The sequence below is a fragment of the Halichoeres trimaculatus genome, unplaced genomic scaffold (genome assembly GCF_033239565.1).
Source record: "Halichoeres trimaculatus isolate MK-OKI-2021-1 unplaced genomic scaffold, fHalTri1.1 fHalTri1_scaffold_24, whole genome shotgun sequence".
Lineage (NCBI taxonomy): Eukaryota > Metazoa > Chordata > Actinopteri > Labriformes > Labridae > Halichoeres > Halichoeres trimaculatus.
In genome coordinates this window covers 4339672-4355648 of record NW_027437202.1, presented here as the reverse complement: position 1 = coordinate 4355648, position 15977 = coordinate 4339672, and the positions used below count along the sequence as shown (strand labels likewise).

The 15977-nt window shown below is 41.1% G+C and overlaps 4 protein-coding genes and 1 non-coding gene across 6 annotated transcripts; 4 read left to right on the top strand and 1 right to left on the bottom strand.

Annotated features, from left to right (window-relative positions):
* Positions 1–624: 624 nt before the first annotated feature.
* mtrf1 (mitochondrial translational release factor 1) lies at positions 625–2889 on the top strand. Its single transcript, XM_074664903.1, has 9 exons — positions 625–1150; positions 1246–1343; positions 1418–1499; positions 1596–1703; positions 1790–1962; positions 2038–2155; positions 2239–2375; positions 2451–2549; positions 2648–2889. The coding sequence occupies exons 1-9, from the start codon at positions 745–747 to the stop codon at positions 2753–2755; spliced, it is 1329 nt and encodes a 442-aa protein (XP_074521004.1). The 5' UTR covers positions 625–744; the 3' UTR covers positions 2756–2889.
* A 191-nt stretch (positions 2890–3080) lies between these two features.
* wbp4 (WW domain binding protein 4) lies at positions 3081–5774 on the bottom strand. The gene is made up of 10 exons (XM_074664904.1): positions 5642–5774; positions 5395–5467; positions 5245–5307; positions 4865–4991; positions 4596–4787; positions 4432–4502; positions 4278–4353; positions 4008–4189; positions 3686–3924; positions 3081–3609 (listed from the first exon to the last, which is right to left on the bottom strand). Coding segments are annotated over exons 1-10 (1230 nt in total). The 5' UTR covers positions 5644–5774; the 3' UTR covers positions 3081–3404.
* Positions 5775–6151: 377 nt separating this feature from the next.
* On the top strand, positions 6152–6223 carry trnae-uuc (transfer RNA glutamic acid (anticodon UUC)). The gene has a single exon. It is a non-coding gene; the product is annotated as a tRNA-Glu (tRNA).
* A 331-nt stretch (positions 6224–6554) lies between these two features.
* Positions 6555–12005, top strand: LOC141786116 (glycerol kinase). 2 transcript variants are annotated; one of them, XM_074664842.1, is made up of 20 exons: positions 6555–6784; positions 7065–7138; positions 7224–7330; positions 7431–7508; positions 7591–7670; positions 7747–7884; positions 7965–8074; positions 8158–8224; positions 8430–8447; positions 9336–9371; positions 9451–9518; positions 9596–9719; positions 9799–9877; positions 9959–10055; positions 10140–10224; positions 10305–10425; positions 10582–10725; positions 10805–10891; positions 10991–11077; positions 11161–12005. In XM_074664842.1, exons 1-20 carry the CDS (start codon positions 6692–6694, stop codon positions 11169–11171), a joined length of 1704 nt encoding a protein of 567 aa, XP_074520943.1. In that variant the 5' UTR covers positions 6555–6691; the 3' UTR covers positions 11172–12005. The 2 variants fall into 2 exon arrangements, with proteins under 2 accessions (XP_074520943.1, XP_074520944.1); XM_074664843.1 differs by lacking the exon at positions 8430–8447.
* A 709-nt stretch (positions 12006–12714) lies between these two features.
* Positions 12715–15669, top strand: nfkbiz (nuclear factor of kappa light polypeptide gene enhancer in B-cells inhibitor, zeta). Its single transcript, XM_074664987.1, has 10 exons — positions 12715–12880; positions 13113–13204; positions 13322–13611; positions 14279–14384; positions 14470–14616; positions 14778–14841; positions 14920–15089; positions 15175–15285; positions 15381–15548; positions 15631–15669. The coding sequence occupies exons 1-10, from the start codon at positions 12802–12804 to the stop codon at positions 15667–15669; spliced, it is 1266 nt and encodes a 421-aa protein (XP_074521088.1). The 5' UTR covers positions 12715–12801.
* Positions 15670–15977: the final 308 nt, after the last annotated feature.

Here is a 15977-nt window from a genome sequence, read left to right as displayed (position 1 = left end):
CGTAGCCTTGTTGACTCACATCTTCTACTGCCTTGGTTAGTGGCAACTCAGGTTGCTCATCTGTGCCTGGGGACGGTTAATTAAAGCGTCATTAAGACTGATTAAACAGTGTTTTTAATTCAAATATATATTTAGAGTATATTAGCTTGAATATGTCGTTAAACATGTTGTTAAATGTTGCTGATTGGGGTAATAGCCAGTCTTATGTCTAATGTGACTGACCCCTTTGACAGCGGAACGTAGCAAAGTTTTAATACAGTCAAGTTCTTTTACGTTGGATTAGTTGCATATACATTTAAAAAAATTAAAATTGAACTTTTTATTAGTTTTATGAAAAACTACCAACCGTCTTCACTGGCCTCAAAGTTTGACATTTTAGCACAAGCGCTAGCAGAATTTTAAAAACATTAACTGGCACAACAGATGAAACGTGATGACGTCAGATAAAGCAGCAGTTTTTACGCAAAAAAAAAAAATCTTAAATGCAACAAAAAAAATGCGAGTTTTAATTAATTTTAAAGACTCACAAAAAGAAAAGCGAAAATTTTTGTTCTTTTTTATTTTATTCGCGAACGTTCGTTTTACAGACGACAACAATTCCCAGACTCCTCTTCGCGAACCTCCTCGAACTCGTCTCCCAACTGCTTCCGGTTGCGAGCTAGCAAGGGCAGAGTGGTTGTAAACACTTGAAGATAACACGTGAATATTATTTACCTGAAGACTTTTCTATATAAATGCGTTTAAATGCTTTTGAACCGCTGTTCCCGGCTTTGCTTCTCACGCAGCCGCGTGTTTTACCGCAGAATAGGAGGGAAAAGGAGGAGAAATGAATGGAGGACAAATGCAGGACTTTACAGTTTGAACTATGTCAACCTGGCAGAGATGCAACACTGGGTTACAAGGACACCAAAACGCTTTTGTCACAGTGATTTCGGGGACTTGTACAAAGCTGAGCCTGTTCAGCGGTATTTACAGAAGCTTATGGAGGAGTTCAGAGACATCAGTAAGAAACTGCAGCATACACACCTCAGTGAATCTGACAGGAAAGTGCTTGTGAAGAGACACACTGAGCTGCAGCCTGTGGCAAGGGTGTTTGAGAATGTGGAAAACGCCATAAAAGACCTGGAGGAAGTCCTTTCGCTCCTGCACAGTGAGTATTTAATGTACTGTACATGTCAGTTACAATGGAGGGAGCTTTGCTATTCAGCTCTCAGAATTAATGTACTGCTCGACTCCTTATTCTAGGTTCAGCTGGTGCCAAAGATGAAGACAAACAACTGACTCAGCTGCTGAAAGAGGAGGAAGCACAATTTTCACGCAAAATTTTGGCCCTAAGGACAGATGTAAGAGCCTAAATTTGCTATTAAATATGTATGTGAGTGTTTTACAGTATGTAACATGTCTTTTCTCTGTCCAGTTGATTAAAACACTTGTACCAGCTGACCCACTGGACCTCACTGATGTGATTCTGGAAGTCGTATCAGGACGGACAACAGGAGGTAAGATTACTGAAGAGATTTTTTCCAAACTGTGATTCATTTGCTAGCTAGTTTCACCCCAGTCTTCACATTAAACCAACTCTTGTGTGGATTCAGGTGACATCTGTCAGCAGTTCACCAGTGAAATGTTTGACATGTACAAGGGTTTCGCCTCCTACAAGAACTGGGACTTTGAGGTTTTGAATTACACATCTTCTGATTATGGTGAGTACTTATTCTGTCTGTATTTCTGTGTTGTTTATATTTTCCGGTAAAGATAGCACCAACATACTGTGTTGTCTCCATCTCAGGGGGTTTGCACCATGCAGCAGTGAGAATAGCTGGAGAGAATGTATACAGACACCTGAAGCATGAAGGAGGAACACACCGGGTGCAGAGGATCCCTGAGGTGGGCCTCTCCTCCAGGATGCAGCGTATCCACACAGGGACTATGACTGTCATAATCCTGCCTCAACCAGTAGAGGTATAATAAGCAACCTTTTGTTAGTCAGTGTGTTGTAAACATGTTTAAAATGTTTCTGGATGCTTTGGTTTACAGTTTGACATCAGCATTGATCCAAAGGATCTCCGCATCGACACATTCAGATCTCGAGGTGCTGGTGGTCAAAGTGTGAACACGACAGACAGTGCAGTGCGCATTGTTCATCTTCCTACTGGTAAATTTAATAAAACTTTCCAGAACAGCTCCAAACAGCTCACGTTCATACAAACATCAGGTGACGCTTCTTTCCTCCATCAGGTATGACAGCAGAGTGTCAGCAGACTCGCTCTCAGCTGAAAAACAGAGACACCGCCATGCATATGTTAAAGGCAAGGCTCTACCAAAGCATGATGGGAAAGGAGACTGAGCAGAGGCATACAGCACGGAAGCAGCAAGTGAGTGAACTCCTAACGCAAGAAGATGTGATCTTTTTCTAAACTTTAAGTTTACTCTTTTTTTTCTCACTCCAGGTGGGCACTCGATCTCAATCAGAGAGGATCCGAACTTACAACTTCAGCCAGGACCGGGTTACAGACCACAGGAGTGGATACACCACCAGAGACATCAAGGTGAAATGTGTTAAAAGTATTATTCTAATCTATTTTATCAACACCTGCTCTCTTTTCCAATAAAACTGATGTCACAAATGTTTTGATTCCTTGTGTAGGAGTTCATGAAAGGAGGCGAGGCTCTTGATGATCTGATCTCTAGTGTCCTTCAACATGCAGAGAAGGAGGCACTAATGGAGGTTGTGGAGAACAGCAGCAGCAGCTGAAATCACCAGGGATGGGTAAATCTTCAGTCATGCTGGAACACTTTCCACAAAGCACTTAAAGCTATGTAAAAGCAACTGCAGCTTATTTAATTTTTAATGTTTATTTTTTAATAAAATATCATTATAGTGCATTTTGTTTTATGTACTTTTTGAGGTGAATTATCGAAATGTGCATATCAGAGCTTCAGCATGGTTCTTTGCCAATTAGGGTGTGGACCTACCTATCAGCTTTATACACACACTCCAGAAAAAAACACGTCACACCCTGCATGTGTGTGCCAAATGACCAGTTGTTAAATTAATCTGTAAACACTGGTGGTTGTGGTTAAAAATGAGCGTCTCCAGTCTTTATTCACCTGTCTTCAAACTGCTTCATGGAATTACAACATCTTGACAAATAAATATGGCAGCCATGAGTCTACAAAGACCGACTTACCATGACTCACAATTCAGAAAAATATATCTATGAAAAATACAAAAATGTATCAGCAATGCTCTAATCTAAGTGATCCTGCATCTTTTCGACTACAGGCAGATAAGTGATGGAAATATGGAGTTTGTGCCTCTTTTGAAACACATGGTGTATTTAAATGTCCAAAGAGTTCCTGGGAAAAGCTGCATCCTGCTTGAAGTTTTCATGTGTTCTGGGTCAATCGTCGTTGTCCCTCTGTCTGAGGCTCCTAGATTTGCCGTTCTGAGTCTTGTTTTTCCTGAATGAAGCTGGTCCACCTTCCTCCCCAAGGGATGTGATGATGCGCTCCTTGAATTTGGGTTTTGGCTCCGGTGGCAGCTCAGCTGGAGCACTGGCTGTGCTGCTTCCCTCCACTTGTGGTAGCTGAAGGTCCACATCAGCACTATGAATATAAAGGTAAAAGTTAGAGCCTATAATTCATGTGTTTAATCTAAACTTGACACTCAAACAGGACTCACTATGGATCTTTCTCTTCCCGGATCTGTTCCCAGACTCCATATGGAGCAGCAGCTTTTGGCCTTTTGGCTGGTTTCACCTCTTGTACAGCTTCTTCTTTCTTCTCCTCAGGTTCAGCAGTTGTAGTCGAGACTTCTTCTTCCTCTGCTGGCTTCTCCTCAGCCTCAGTTTTAGGAGCTTCATCGCTTACTTTAGCTTCTTCTTCCTCTTTTTCTGAAGGCTCAGCTTCTACTTTTCTTTTCTGGAAAAAAAAAAAAAAGAAAGTTCAACGACAATTTCCAAAGCATCATTTCTTATTTTCCCACCTCCAATTTCTCCTCTTACCCTGAAGCTGATCTTTGGAATATTTGGCTGCTGGCTTGTCTGTTCTGGTGCTTCTTCAGGGGCCTCCTGTGATGCTGGGGCCTCCTCCTCCTTCACCTCTTCTGCTCCAGGGGGTAAAGGCTCCTCTTGACTCTGTCCCTCTCTACTGGAATCAAAGTCTGCTGGCTTTTCCCAGCTGGACTCTTTGTGTTGAAGAAAAATATATATTTAATAAGAAAAATAATAATGAATAAAGCGTCTATTCCAACAAATACAGAAGAAGTATTTCACCTCCGGTCTCTGTGTTGTAGTAATAAGTAAAACCATCAGGACTGAGGGCTTCCATCCAAGCACAACCTGAAAAGCTCTTAAGAGGAAACATTGTTTAATGGCATATTGTCAACAATCAGACTAGTTTTGTAAAAAGAAAGAAACATTTTCTCACCGCTGTTTGTGCAGGCTGAGCAAAGGATGAACTTTGTTCCTGGAAACCTTCTGGTTTTTCCCATTGAGATTCTGTCATTTGAATAAAAAAAATAGAAAATTCTCCATTAAAAAGTCACAATCTGACAAATTTCTTCAAAAGGGGAATATCTTGATGTTTCCCACCTCCAGTTACTGTGTTGTAGTAGTAGATGTTTCCATCATCTGACTGTCCTTCAACCCACACTTGTACTTCTTTTTGTTTGGTCGACATCTGGCTCTTTTTCTCTTTCTTGTGCTGTTTTTTAGGCTGAGGTTTTGCTTGCGGTGAGGGTTGTGTCGTTGCTACTGCTGCTGCTGGAGCCGGGGAACTTAATCCTACAGGAAAACACATACTTTTAAAATTAGGTGAAAGCACAAGCTGGCTGAAACGTACTAAAAAATGTCAAAAATACCTGCTGCTTCTCTTTCCATCCTCTTCAGATCTTCCTGGTACGCCTTCAACGCAGCTTCCTCCATTGCTGCAAAGTCTTTTGACATTTTTGCCTCCTGCTTGGCCTTGTCGATGCTCTTCTTTTTAATCTGCAGAAAGAAAGATAAGTGGCAGCATAAAGCAGCCAATAGGAAGACAGCGTTAGTGAGTGATGATTAAGTCTGGGACCTTATCTCCTCTGCCAGTCCTGTGTGCAGTGCCAAAAGTGGCATGGTTTTTCTTATTGAGTTTTTATGGTTCTGACAGGCTTCACCAGTAATGTATGATGTGTTTTGTAGCATCAGTGTGATCAGGGATCAACAAGCACACTGAAGAAGAACACATATATTAAAAAAGGATTACCTCAGAGATTTTTGCAGCCACATTTTCTTTATGATTCTTTCCTCTTTCATGGAATTCAATGCTCTACAAAGCAAAACAAAAGTGAGGATACACAAGCATAAATTAACAACTACCTTCAGTTTTATCATCTGTATCTCATGCCCTACTCACAGGCTTGTTGTCTGCAATCCAGCACTTGCAGTATTGACAGAATTTCCTTGGTTGTGACTTCCAATAGTCAGCCCTGAAGAACACATACACAAAACTAACATTAGATATCCAAACATCATTTAAGCTCACGATTAGCCTGCGCAGCTAACACAGTTAGCCAGTATAAATCCCAGTATCTCCTCCTTGTTTCTACTTGCTGTACATCTTAACGTACACAAAAGTAGTCTGAGTATATTCAAATACTTACATGTCTTAGTTTTGGTGGTAAAACAAAGGGTGATTATTCAAAATAAACCAAGATAAGGGAGAACCGCTTTGCACATTTCAACACTGACAACAATGTCCGCGTGTGATGACGTAAAAGGGAGTGTTTGCGCCGATGGAGGATGTAGTTCTTTGACAGAAGCAAGCTCAAACACTTCAGAAATAGGTATTTTGATATAATTAAGTTATAACGTGTTATCTTATATCTCAGCTTATACGATAAATGTGTTTAAAGTACTATTTCAGTCCACGAATATATATCATGTTGGCTTTATTCTCATATCACCCTTTAAATAGAGACAATATTAAGTTAATACTGGTTTTAAATGTCATTGCTTAAGGCTATCTGAGGGTCGTGGGTTTCAGGTTGTTAACTGGTTACAGCTGCAGACTATATGGTTTCTATATGCTAATTAATGTCAAATGGTAATCACAGCCTCCACATATTTGTTAAAATATATATATGACTTGAGAGCTACGAAAAGCGTCTTCTTCCCATATGGTCTAGCGGTTAGGATTCCTGGTTTTCACCCAGGCGGCCCGGGTTCGACTCCCGGTATGGGAACGTTACATTTTCGTCTTCCCATTTTTTTTTTTTTTTACTCATAAGCCTAGTATTACACAGAGATAAATCCAGCTAATAGCAGAATCATAGCGCAGAAATAAGGTCATAAGAAGCACGTATTAACATTATTTGAAAATTAAATGATACAAAACTAAACGGTTGCATGGTTGAGGTAACATTAAAGGCAAAATACAAACAACTATTTTAAGAGTTTGTCTCTTATATATATATATTTTTTTTTTTATTAAAAAGGCTAAATAACCGTGATATGTCAAAACATAGTGCACGTTGTATGTCCTTGTAGGCACGACTGTGTGCGTCATCACTGAGCGCCAATACGAACGCTGCGCCCTCATTGTGCGACTGACCCACTGCCCCTCTTCGGTCGATCCTGAGCCGGTGAGTCGGTAAACCGAGCGGACTAATCGGTTTGATATCCAGTTTGGTGCCAAAGCTTCAGGGCTGCCCATGCAAGGCACCATGGCTGCGTCCTCACACCGGATCATGTTGGGCCCGCTGGTTGCTGCCATCGACCAGGGAACGAGCTCCACACGGTTTCTGGTAAGAAGTGTGTTTGAATCTTTGAGTGTTAGCTAGCTGTGATATTTGTGTTCATGTGCGGCTCATAAACGTTTTATATCGGACTGTGTCCTTGGCTTCAGTCCTAGCCTTTGGTAATAATAATGAAGCGGTTTGTGACTTCAGTGCTGCCTTCAAGTGCCTTTATATGACACCCAGAAGAAGATTACAGCTTCTTCTTTTAAAGTTAAACAGTTTATATCCTTTCAGTAGATAATCTGTGTTAAACAAAAAATATATTCCATTTTCTCCTTCTTATAAGGTGTTTAACTCAAAAACAGCAGAGCTCCTCAGCCATCACCAGGTGGAGATTAAACAGAGCTTCCCCAAAGAAGGGTAAGACATAAACCCAAGAGATGCAAAACAATGCAGATGCACAATGCAGATGTAATAAATTGTTATTATTTATCTTTATTTTCAGATGGGTGGAGGAGGACCCCAAAGAGATCCTGCAGTCAGTGTACGAGTGCATGGAGCGGACATGTGAAAAGCTTACACAGCTCAACATTGACATATCAAACATTAAAGGTACTAACACCCATTTCTTCTTCCACCAAATACTCTCATTAAATTCAATCTACAGATGTGATATAAGATATAAAAAGTGGAAATTGTCCTTTAATTTTAGCTATTGGAGTGACCAACCAAAGAGAGACCACGCTTGTTTGGGACAAAGAGACTGGGGAGCCTCTTTATAATGCAATCGGTAAAACTACATGATTCTTTTATGGTTTATTTATGTTTGAATGGCTTATGCTCAAGTCAGTATTTGTATTTCTCATGTGTAGTTTGGCTGGACCTGAGGACTCAATCTACAGTGGAGCGCCTCATTAATAAAACTCCAGGAAGGAATAAGAACCACTTGAAGGTGAGGTACACTGTTACACCTGTGTTTTTGTTGCATTTGCAAGCAGCAGGTTAAGAACAGTTTCTTCTGTTTGTAGCATAAAACAGGCCTCCCCATCAGCACGTACTTCAGCGCAGTGAAGCTTCGCTGGCTGATGGACAACGTGGACGAGGTGCGGGAAGCTGTTGTATCTCACCGTGCCATGTTTGGCACCGTAGACTCCTGGCTCATATGGGTGAGTGATGACTCTGTAACCTCTCTAAACTATCACAAAGATAAAAACTTAAAGATGTGTTGTCGGATTTGTTCCTGTAGTGTTTGACTGGAGGGAAGTCAGGCGGAGTCCACTGCACAGATGTGACCAACGCCAGCAGAACGATGCTGTTTAACATTCACACTTTGGACTGGGACCCTGAGCTGTGCAAGTACGGCAGCTGTTTGTAAATCATTGAAAGTAAATGACATCAGTTATTCATACACTGTTTCTCTTTGCTTCATGTCCTGTCAGATATTTTGGGATCCCCATGGAGATCTTACCCAGAGTGAGGAGTTCTTCTGAAATCTACGGCCTCATGGTAAGATCCATAAATCATCACTCTCATGTAAAGTCTACTTACAATCCAAATCTAAAGATTGTTAAAATAACTGATCCCAATGATTTCAACTGTGAGAATGGTCACTAATGTGTTCATAGAGGTTTGTTAGTCTGCATGAAGATTGTCTGAGAAACTCTTTTGGGCTTTTTTTGTGTGCCATTGTCTTCTCTTCTCTCACTGATAGAAAATAAGTTCTAGTCTGGTAAGTGATACCTCCTCATCAAGCGCTGTTTTTGTTCTCCTCATCATGCAGTAACCCATCCTGCTTCTCTGTGGCTGGAGTGAATCCATGCCATCAAGCAGTGCATTTCCAAAAAAACATAATGACAGCTAACTTTAATGTCCATTCACTCAAAGTATTTTGGTAAAGGAGATGTCAAACCATTTTTTTCCGGCAGAGGGCGCTCCAACTCAATGTCCCCTCTTCAGTTTAGATTATACAAACATCACGTCTTCACATGTTTGAATGATGCAAGAACGTAAACACACATGTCCACAGGAAGTACTCTTTATTGGAAATGTACTGGATGGTTCCTGGTGCTTTCTGTGGTGGCATGCTACTAAACTGGTTGTCATTAACGCCCACAGACCATCCTCCTCCTCCACAGAGCCCCTGAAATGTCTCATAAATCTCTTCACTCTTCGCAGTGTTCGTTTTAACCGACTAACCCAAACCACAGTCTGGCGTAGGAGTGAAGACATTTCGGTTAAAACGGGTTCACACTTGCCCCTTTGCCTCCCCCGCACTGTTGACGTACGCTTCTTGTGAGAACGTGGTAGAGTTAAAGCAAGTGTTGGAGTTATTTGGCTTTGTGTCGTCAAATAATGGGAAAATCCTGTTTTTTATTTCAGTGTTGTATCAGGGAAGAGGTGTAAAGTGGTGTTTTTCTTACTTTTAATTTCCACTAGCCACTAACATATCAGCTGCTTTTTATATCAAAATATTGCTTGTGTGTCCAGGGTTAAGATGCATAAGATGTTCATTAAAGCTCCTGTGAGGACAGACACCTACCCTTTTAGTCACTTTAAATACAGGAGCTTTAATTTGACTTTGACCTCATCAGTTACAGCTGCTCTCTTCTTTTTACAGAAATCTGGAGCTCTGTCAGGCATCCCGATCTCAGGGGTATGTTTGTTTCTGTTTTATGACACACCCATGTTGCACATTCTGGACAGTTTCTTATGAGTGTTGTCTTTAAAAACAGTGTCTCGGGGATCAGTCTGCAGCGCTTGTTGGACAGATGTGTTTCCAAGACGGGCAAGCGAAAAACACGTGAGTGTTTTTGTTTGATTTTCCTCAAACACCTGTGGATTAAAGTCATCTTTAAATTGATCCACGATGTGTTTCAGGTATGGAACTGGCTGTTTTCTCCTGCGAAACACAGGACCAAAGCCTGTAATGTCAGATCACGGCCTCCTGACCACCGTGGGGTACAAACTCGGTCGGGACAAACCTGCTTGTTACGCACTAGAGGTACAGCATCAGCTTTTTTCTGCTATTATCTCCTCTTTCAAACCCAACATATGGATTATTTGGCTCTTGTGTCCTTCAGGGCTCTGTAGCCATCGCTGGAGCTGTGGTGCGCTGGCTGCAGGACAATTTAGGGATCATTGGATCTTCTGAAGAGCTTGGTAAGCTCTCACGCTGGTGGTAACATATTTTAAACTCAATTTAAAGTCTTGAATCTGATTTCCTGTGTTTGATATTCACAGAGAAGCTGGCTGCATCAGTCGGTACATCCTACGGTTGTTATTTCGTTCCTGCATTTTCGGGTCTTTATGCACCGTACTGGGAGCCCAGTGCAAGAGGGTGAGACTGTGAACCTCTATAGCTTAAAGAATACACTTCAAACAAATCAAACATCCTGTAACAGTCCGTCGTTCTCCGTCACAGGATTATTTGTGGGTTAACTCAGTTTACCAACAAGAGTCACCTCGCCTTCGCTGCGCTGGAAGCCGTCTGCTTCCAAACACGAGAGGTAATCTCAACCTCCCACTCACATTTATTTCATCCTAACCTGATGTTAAGGTGATTATGATGTTTTCTGTTTGGATGCAGATTCTGGACGCTATGAATCAGGACAGCGGCATCCCGCTCACTCAGCTGCAGGTGGACGGAGGAATGACGTCCAACAGGTTGCTGATGCAGCTGCAGGCCGACATCCTCTGCATCCCCGTCGGTGAGACTTCCTTTGATCTACGACAACTTTTCTCCTCGCTGTTTTCTTGTAAACAACTCATGTAATCTGAATCAGTTGTTTTTGAGGGTTGCTGCCCTCTGCTGGCAGCTTTTGGAACAAACAGAAAATGAGTCTTCCGTTCTGTGTTTCTTCCAGTGAAGCCGTCCATGCCTGAGACCACCGCTCTGGGCGCAGCCATGGCAGCCGGAGCCGCAGAGGGGGTGAGCGTGTGGAGCCTGAGCCCAGAGGACCTGAGCGAGGTCACCTCGGAGAAGTTTGAGCCTCAGATTAACCCTGAAGGTACTGTGTCTGTCTGTTAGAGCCATGTTTGTGAAAGGTATCAGGCGCTTACACTGACAGAGTTTTCTGTGCTTTGCAGAGAGTGAGTTCCGATACGCTCGATGGAAGAAGGCCGTGCAGAAATCCATGAACTGGGAGACGACTGAGCCTGCTGGGAATGGGAACGGTAGGTTCTAGATGCAGTTTTTGCATGATTACCTCCTCATTTTCTGAATCAGAAGCTTAAAGTCTAACCATTTGTCTCCTTTTGATTCACATTTGAAAGGTGAACCTAGCATCTTCAGCAGCGCGCCACTCGGCTTCTACATCTTTGGCAGCATGTTGATGTTAGTCGGTGCCAAATATCTTGCAGGTGAGTGACGAAGTAATTTGGTTTCATCCTACTTCTGTAAAAAAAAATGAAGACTTAATCTCTTTCTCTTCTTCCTTTTTCAGGCCTCGACTAGACCCTGACTCCTCACGGCATTAAAGCGAAAAGAGAAGTTGAAAAAAACGGATTGGACCACCACTCATCTCGGTTGCACTCTTCCCTTAAAAAAAAAAAAAAAGAAGAAGTGGCATTCCAGGAGGACAAAATGCTCCTGCTGAATCTTCCAGCCCAACAACGGGACATTTCCTGTACTTCTTTGATCCTTTCTTTCATTTTTTTCTGCAGGGAGAAAAACACAAAGGTACATTTTAGCAGCGACAAGCATGCAGTATTTTTTTTTCCTTTTTGTCACGATGTTGATCTTTTGAGGTTATTTATGTATCTCCTTCACTGTTCACCTTGTACCCTGGACCCTCTGCTTTCAGCTACAATGAAACTTTTAGCGCACTTTATATTCTTGTTTTGTTTTGTGGGAGTTATGTACGAGCAGAATCTGATGTATTTTTTTCTAAGACACTGAAAGTTTGGATTGATGGCGACACTCTTGTACAGACTGTTTGTAAAGTTAAGGATGTTGAATTGGAAATCTTTGGTCTACACAGAGTTTACAGAGACATAGGAATAAAGAAGCACTTACCTTTCCATACGTCAATCAAAATGCAAACACAAAGCAAATTAAAGCGGGTGTTAGGAATGAAGGGTTGGTTGTGTTAAATTATGCAAAAAGTTGTTTTGCACTGGCTAAATGTTTGTTTCTTATTTAAACTATTTATTTCTCCTGGAAAATGAGACGAATCCACGCAACAATTCCCGTTTGAGGAAGTTTGAGAGTCAAAGCGAATCCTGCTCAATTTACGTGTTTTATTTGTTCCATGTTTCTCATGAATAGTCAATAAAATGTTTGACATTACTCCTTGTGTTTGTGTTTTGTGTGGCACCGTGGCTGTTTTTAAACAAAGGAGGAATCTGATACGATCTCTAGATTCTTTTAAATCTGACACTCCCTCTCTTAGGTAACTTTTTCAAACACATTTCTTCCTGTTTGTCACACACCTCCTGACACATCAGTCACTGAGGGAGTCGTTGTCCTGCACCTTCACTTTCACTGAGTGTTGGTGGATCGGTCATCTGTGTGTAATCAAGCTGGAAGTCTAAGTAAACAGCTTTTATTTATTTTTTAAAACAAGTTTTTAATGTTGAATTGTCATCCTTAAAGCTCCCTAAGCATCATGTGTCCAGGAGGTTGATCTTATTTACATTTCAACTGATGATTTTTGTGGATCTATCTCACAAAAAGACCAAAAGATCTACAAAAAAACACTTAAATTCAACTTTTAAGAAGGAAAACATGTTTTTCTGTTGAGATAACTTCCAGATATTCCTCCTCTCTGAGCCAAATGCGGGAAAAACATCCACAATCAAGATCTGAGGTGTACTAATTTCTGAAGTGAAACATGTTTTGTACTTTTCTTTTCAGCCACAGAAACATTATCCTCCTCCTCCTCCTCCTCTGCACTTTGATTAACAGTCAACCAGGAAGTGCAGCCAGGTGTGGTACCCGCTCTTCACCAGCTTGTTCCTCATTTGTGGTTACAAAGTACAACAAAGCAGACCTGTGAAGCAGGTCACGGACACTTTGCTGCGCTGTAGTTGACAGCGTTTACCTCCCAGGCGTGAAGAGGAACGTATCCAATGAGGCCTTGAACATGTTGGATCAGAGAGGGAATGAAACCAGAGGGGGACAGGTCCTGTCAGCGGGGTCCGACTTCATCCAGGATGACAGAGGTGAGTGATAGAGGAATAAAATCTCTTAAAGAGAGAATGAGGAAGTCCCAGTTTGAAAAAGGATTGTTGACTTTAGACAACCTCAGTGATAGTGGAAGCATTCAGGCATGTGGATAAGCAAAAACATGATGACACACTCTCTGTTTGAAAGGGTTAAGTGGTTAAATCTGAAAGAATGAATCATTTTCCTCTGGATCAGATCTCTCTAAAAGTGTGTGTTTTTTCTCCTTAGAGAGTCTTCACACTGATCACAGGCCACCTGAATACATGCAGAGCTTACACAAGAAGAACACAGTCAAAGAGCTGCTTATGATGAAACGTCAGGTGAGTCATGGAGGGGAAACAAGCTCAAAATCATGACAGGACAAGTGAAGGATTATTTAATCTGAGGTGGAAATTTCCCAGAAACATTATCAGGTTTATCGCTTCACTCTCTTCTAGAGATGGCACTGCTCCCAGGACAACACAGAGCACAAAGTGAAGATTGCAAAGTATGCAGCTTTTGGAAATGACAGCAATCATCATCCTCTCAACACCTCAGTTATGAGTGATTACGCATCAGCTGCTCCAGAAAGTGGTCCAGTTCTGCATCAAGTTCAGCATCCGCCTGTGCAGGGAGCAGGGGCTGAGGTCAGGATGTCTTTGTTTCAGTGGCAAATCCAACAAGAGGCTCAGAGGGTCGGAGGACTGAGTCCTGAGCTGCTGAACATGCAGGATTCAGATGGTGACACGTACGCAATCAGAAAACTCATTTAATAATTTAATTTAATTTAATTTAATTTAATTTAATTTAATTTAATTTAATTTAATTTAATTTAATTTAATTTTATTTTATTTTATTTTATTTTATTTTATTTTTTATTTTTTTAATTTTGTTTTGTTAAACTTTTATTTATTTCATTTATCTTTTTGTTTATTCATTTATTTATTTTTGTTTTTTTATAAATTTGGAAAAATTGGGAAAAAAAATCCCAAATCTTGTAGATATTAAAAACATAAATTTGCCCAATCAGAGATGGGTGTCCTATGGCTGTTTGAGATAAGGCTTAAAGCCCGCCCCCTTTCCTCTACGGTATCTTGTTTGAGAAACACACGAGTGATGTCACGGTGGCTACGTCCCATTTCAAATCTGGTTTCGTTTAGTTTATGCTCACATATTACCATAAATACAAGTGTATTACAGATATACCTGTACATATATACATATTGATATGTTCAATTCATATTTTCAAGAACTGTATGTGTGAAAGGGTGACCCCAAAGAAGCCATTTATAGCTTTTAGCAGGGGGCCCAGTTTGGTCTACATAGCACAGATCAAAACAGAAAGATGGGACTGTTAGAAAATAATGAAGAAAAAGTCAAAACAATGAAATATAACTTGTCTATTTCCTCTTTAGATTTCTTCATATCGCTGTAGCACAGGGTAAACGTGCTCTTACCTTCGTGCTTGCTGCAAAAATGGCAAACTGTGGCTCCCTGGATATGAAAGAACACAACGGACAGGTACAAACACCTCACAATGATGCATGTGTTGTCTCTTTACTACATCTGAGTTGCTTTAAGGTGTAAACCTGTACTCTCTGAACAGACTGCCCTTCAGATAGCTGCTGCCATCAACCAGCCCCTGATTGTGCAGGACCTGCTGGGACACGGAGCACAGGTCAACACCAGGGACCTTTGGGGCCGCTCTCCTTTGCATGTGTGCGCAGAAAAGGGACACTTTCTCAGTCTCCAGGTGTGAAAGCTGAAGTATTGGTTAAATATTTGACATAAACCCATAAACTCTGTCAATGAGTCACTTCAAGGATGTGCAGCTTATCAGACGGGTTAATTTATAACGGTTTAATGCTGCTGTTACTGTTTTGAATATCACTTTCTGTATCTGCTTTTGGACAGAGCATCTGGAGGACTTTAACGGGGAGTGGCAAACCAATTGATGTTGACTTGCACAACTATGACGGTGAGCACACTTAGTGTGGTTAAAAACGACAGTTTCTGATGCTTCAGTGAAACACCTCTCTGTGTTTTCTCTCTACAGGTTTGACTCCTCTCCATGCTGCGGTTTTGTCTCACAACACTGTCGTCAGAGAGCACAGGAGTGAAGGAAACTCCTGCTCACACAGAGCAATGGAGCAGCTGCAGAGGAGGCAGATGTACGTGGAGTGTGTGAAGACACTGCTGCTCATGGGTGCCTCATGTGGGGCGAAGGTGAGAGCAAAGAGCTGTGAAAAACCAGAGTCACTTCCATTATGATACGATCTGAGTGTAATATGTTTGTTTTTTATTCCCACAGGATCTAAAAAGTGGACGCACATGTCTCCACATGGCAGCCGAGGAGGCAAATGTGGAGCTGCTTCACATTTTCCTCAATGATCCATCTTCATTGTCAATCATCAACATTAAGGTGACTTATTTTGATGATTCAAACAAGAAAAAACAGATTAATATCAATATAATGCAAAGTGCATGCACTTAACATGTGATTCTGTGTGTTTTTAGACTTTCAGTGGAAACACAGCCCTGCATGTTGTCAGCTCTTTGCGAAACCGCAACACTCAAGTGGAAGCTGCGAAGCTCCTGATGAGAAAAGGAGCCGACCCCGGGATCAGGAACTTTGAGAATGATCTGCCGTCTCAGCTGGCGCCTGAAGGAGCTGTAGGTGAAAAGGTATGAGAAGGAGTGAGAATTTGTGCTGAAACTCAATCATATGTGCACTGAAATAATCTGTTTTTATTGTTTTTTTTTCCAGGTGCGGAAAATCCTGAAAGGGAAATATTGTCATGCTTAAGTAAAGCTCAGAAACACTGTCAGTCAGACAGTCCAGTCTTTCATAAGAATATTTGCCTGAACAAGGCAGATGTTGGTTGTTTCAATGAAACATGTCCAGTGTTCATTACAAAGTAATGCCTCAGAAAATGTCAGATATTTCTTTTGTTAGTTTTGTCTCTTTTTAATTATTGTTTTCAGCATGAAATAATGTAAAAAAATAAAAAAAAAATAAAAAAAATAAAAAAAAAAAGATTTTTTTTAAAATCATTTTATGTGATTTTTATTGAATTTATGTTGTTGTTGTTTTTTAAATAGTTTGAGTTGATT

Coding starts and splice junctions, on each gene's coding strand:
- mtrf1 (XM_074664903.1), top strand. CDS start 745: ATGCTTTTGAACCGCTGTTCCCGGCTTTGCTTCTCACGCAGCCGCGTG. Junction 1,344..1,417: donor TTTTGGCCCTAAGGACAGAT/GTAAGAGCCTAA, acceptor TTCTCTGTCCAG/TTGATTAAAACACTTGTACC. Junction 2,550..2,647: donor ACACCACCAGAGACATCAAG/GTGAAATGTGTT, acceptor TTCCTTGTGTAG/GAGTTCATGAAAGGAGGCGA.
- wbp4 (XM_074664904.1), bottom strand. Junction 4,788..4,864: donor GATGGAAAGAGAAGCAGCAG/GTATTTTTGACA, acceptor GTTTTCCTGTAG/GATTAAGTTCCCCGGCTCCA. Junction 3,610..3,685: donor CGGGAAGAGAAAGATCCATA/GTGAGTCCTGTT, acceptor TTATATTCATAG/TGCTGATGTGGACCTTCAGC.
- LOC141786116 (XM_074664842.1), top strand. CDS start 6,692: ATGCAAGGCACCATGGCTGCGTCCTCACACCGGATCATGTTGGGCCCG. Junction 7,509..7,590: donor GCCTCTTTATAATGCAATCG/GTAAAACTACAT, acceptor TCTCATGTGTAG/TTTGGCTGGACCTGAGGACT. Junction 10,426..10,581: donor CATCCTCTGCATCCCCGTCG/GTGAGACTTCCT, acceptor TGTTTCTTCCAG/TGAAGCCGTCCATGCCTGAG.
- nfkbiz (XM_074664987.1), top strand. CDS start 12,802: ATGTTGGATCAGAGAGGGAATGAAACCAGAGGGGGACAGGTCCTGTCA. Junction 12,881..13,112: donor CTTCATCCAGGATGACAGAG/GTGAGTGATAGA, acceptor TTTTCTCCTTAG/AGAGTCTTCACACTGATCAC. Junction 14,842..14,919: donor TGACTTGCACAACTATGACG/GTGAGCACACTT, acceptor TTCTCTCTACAG/GTTTGACTCCTCTCCATGCT.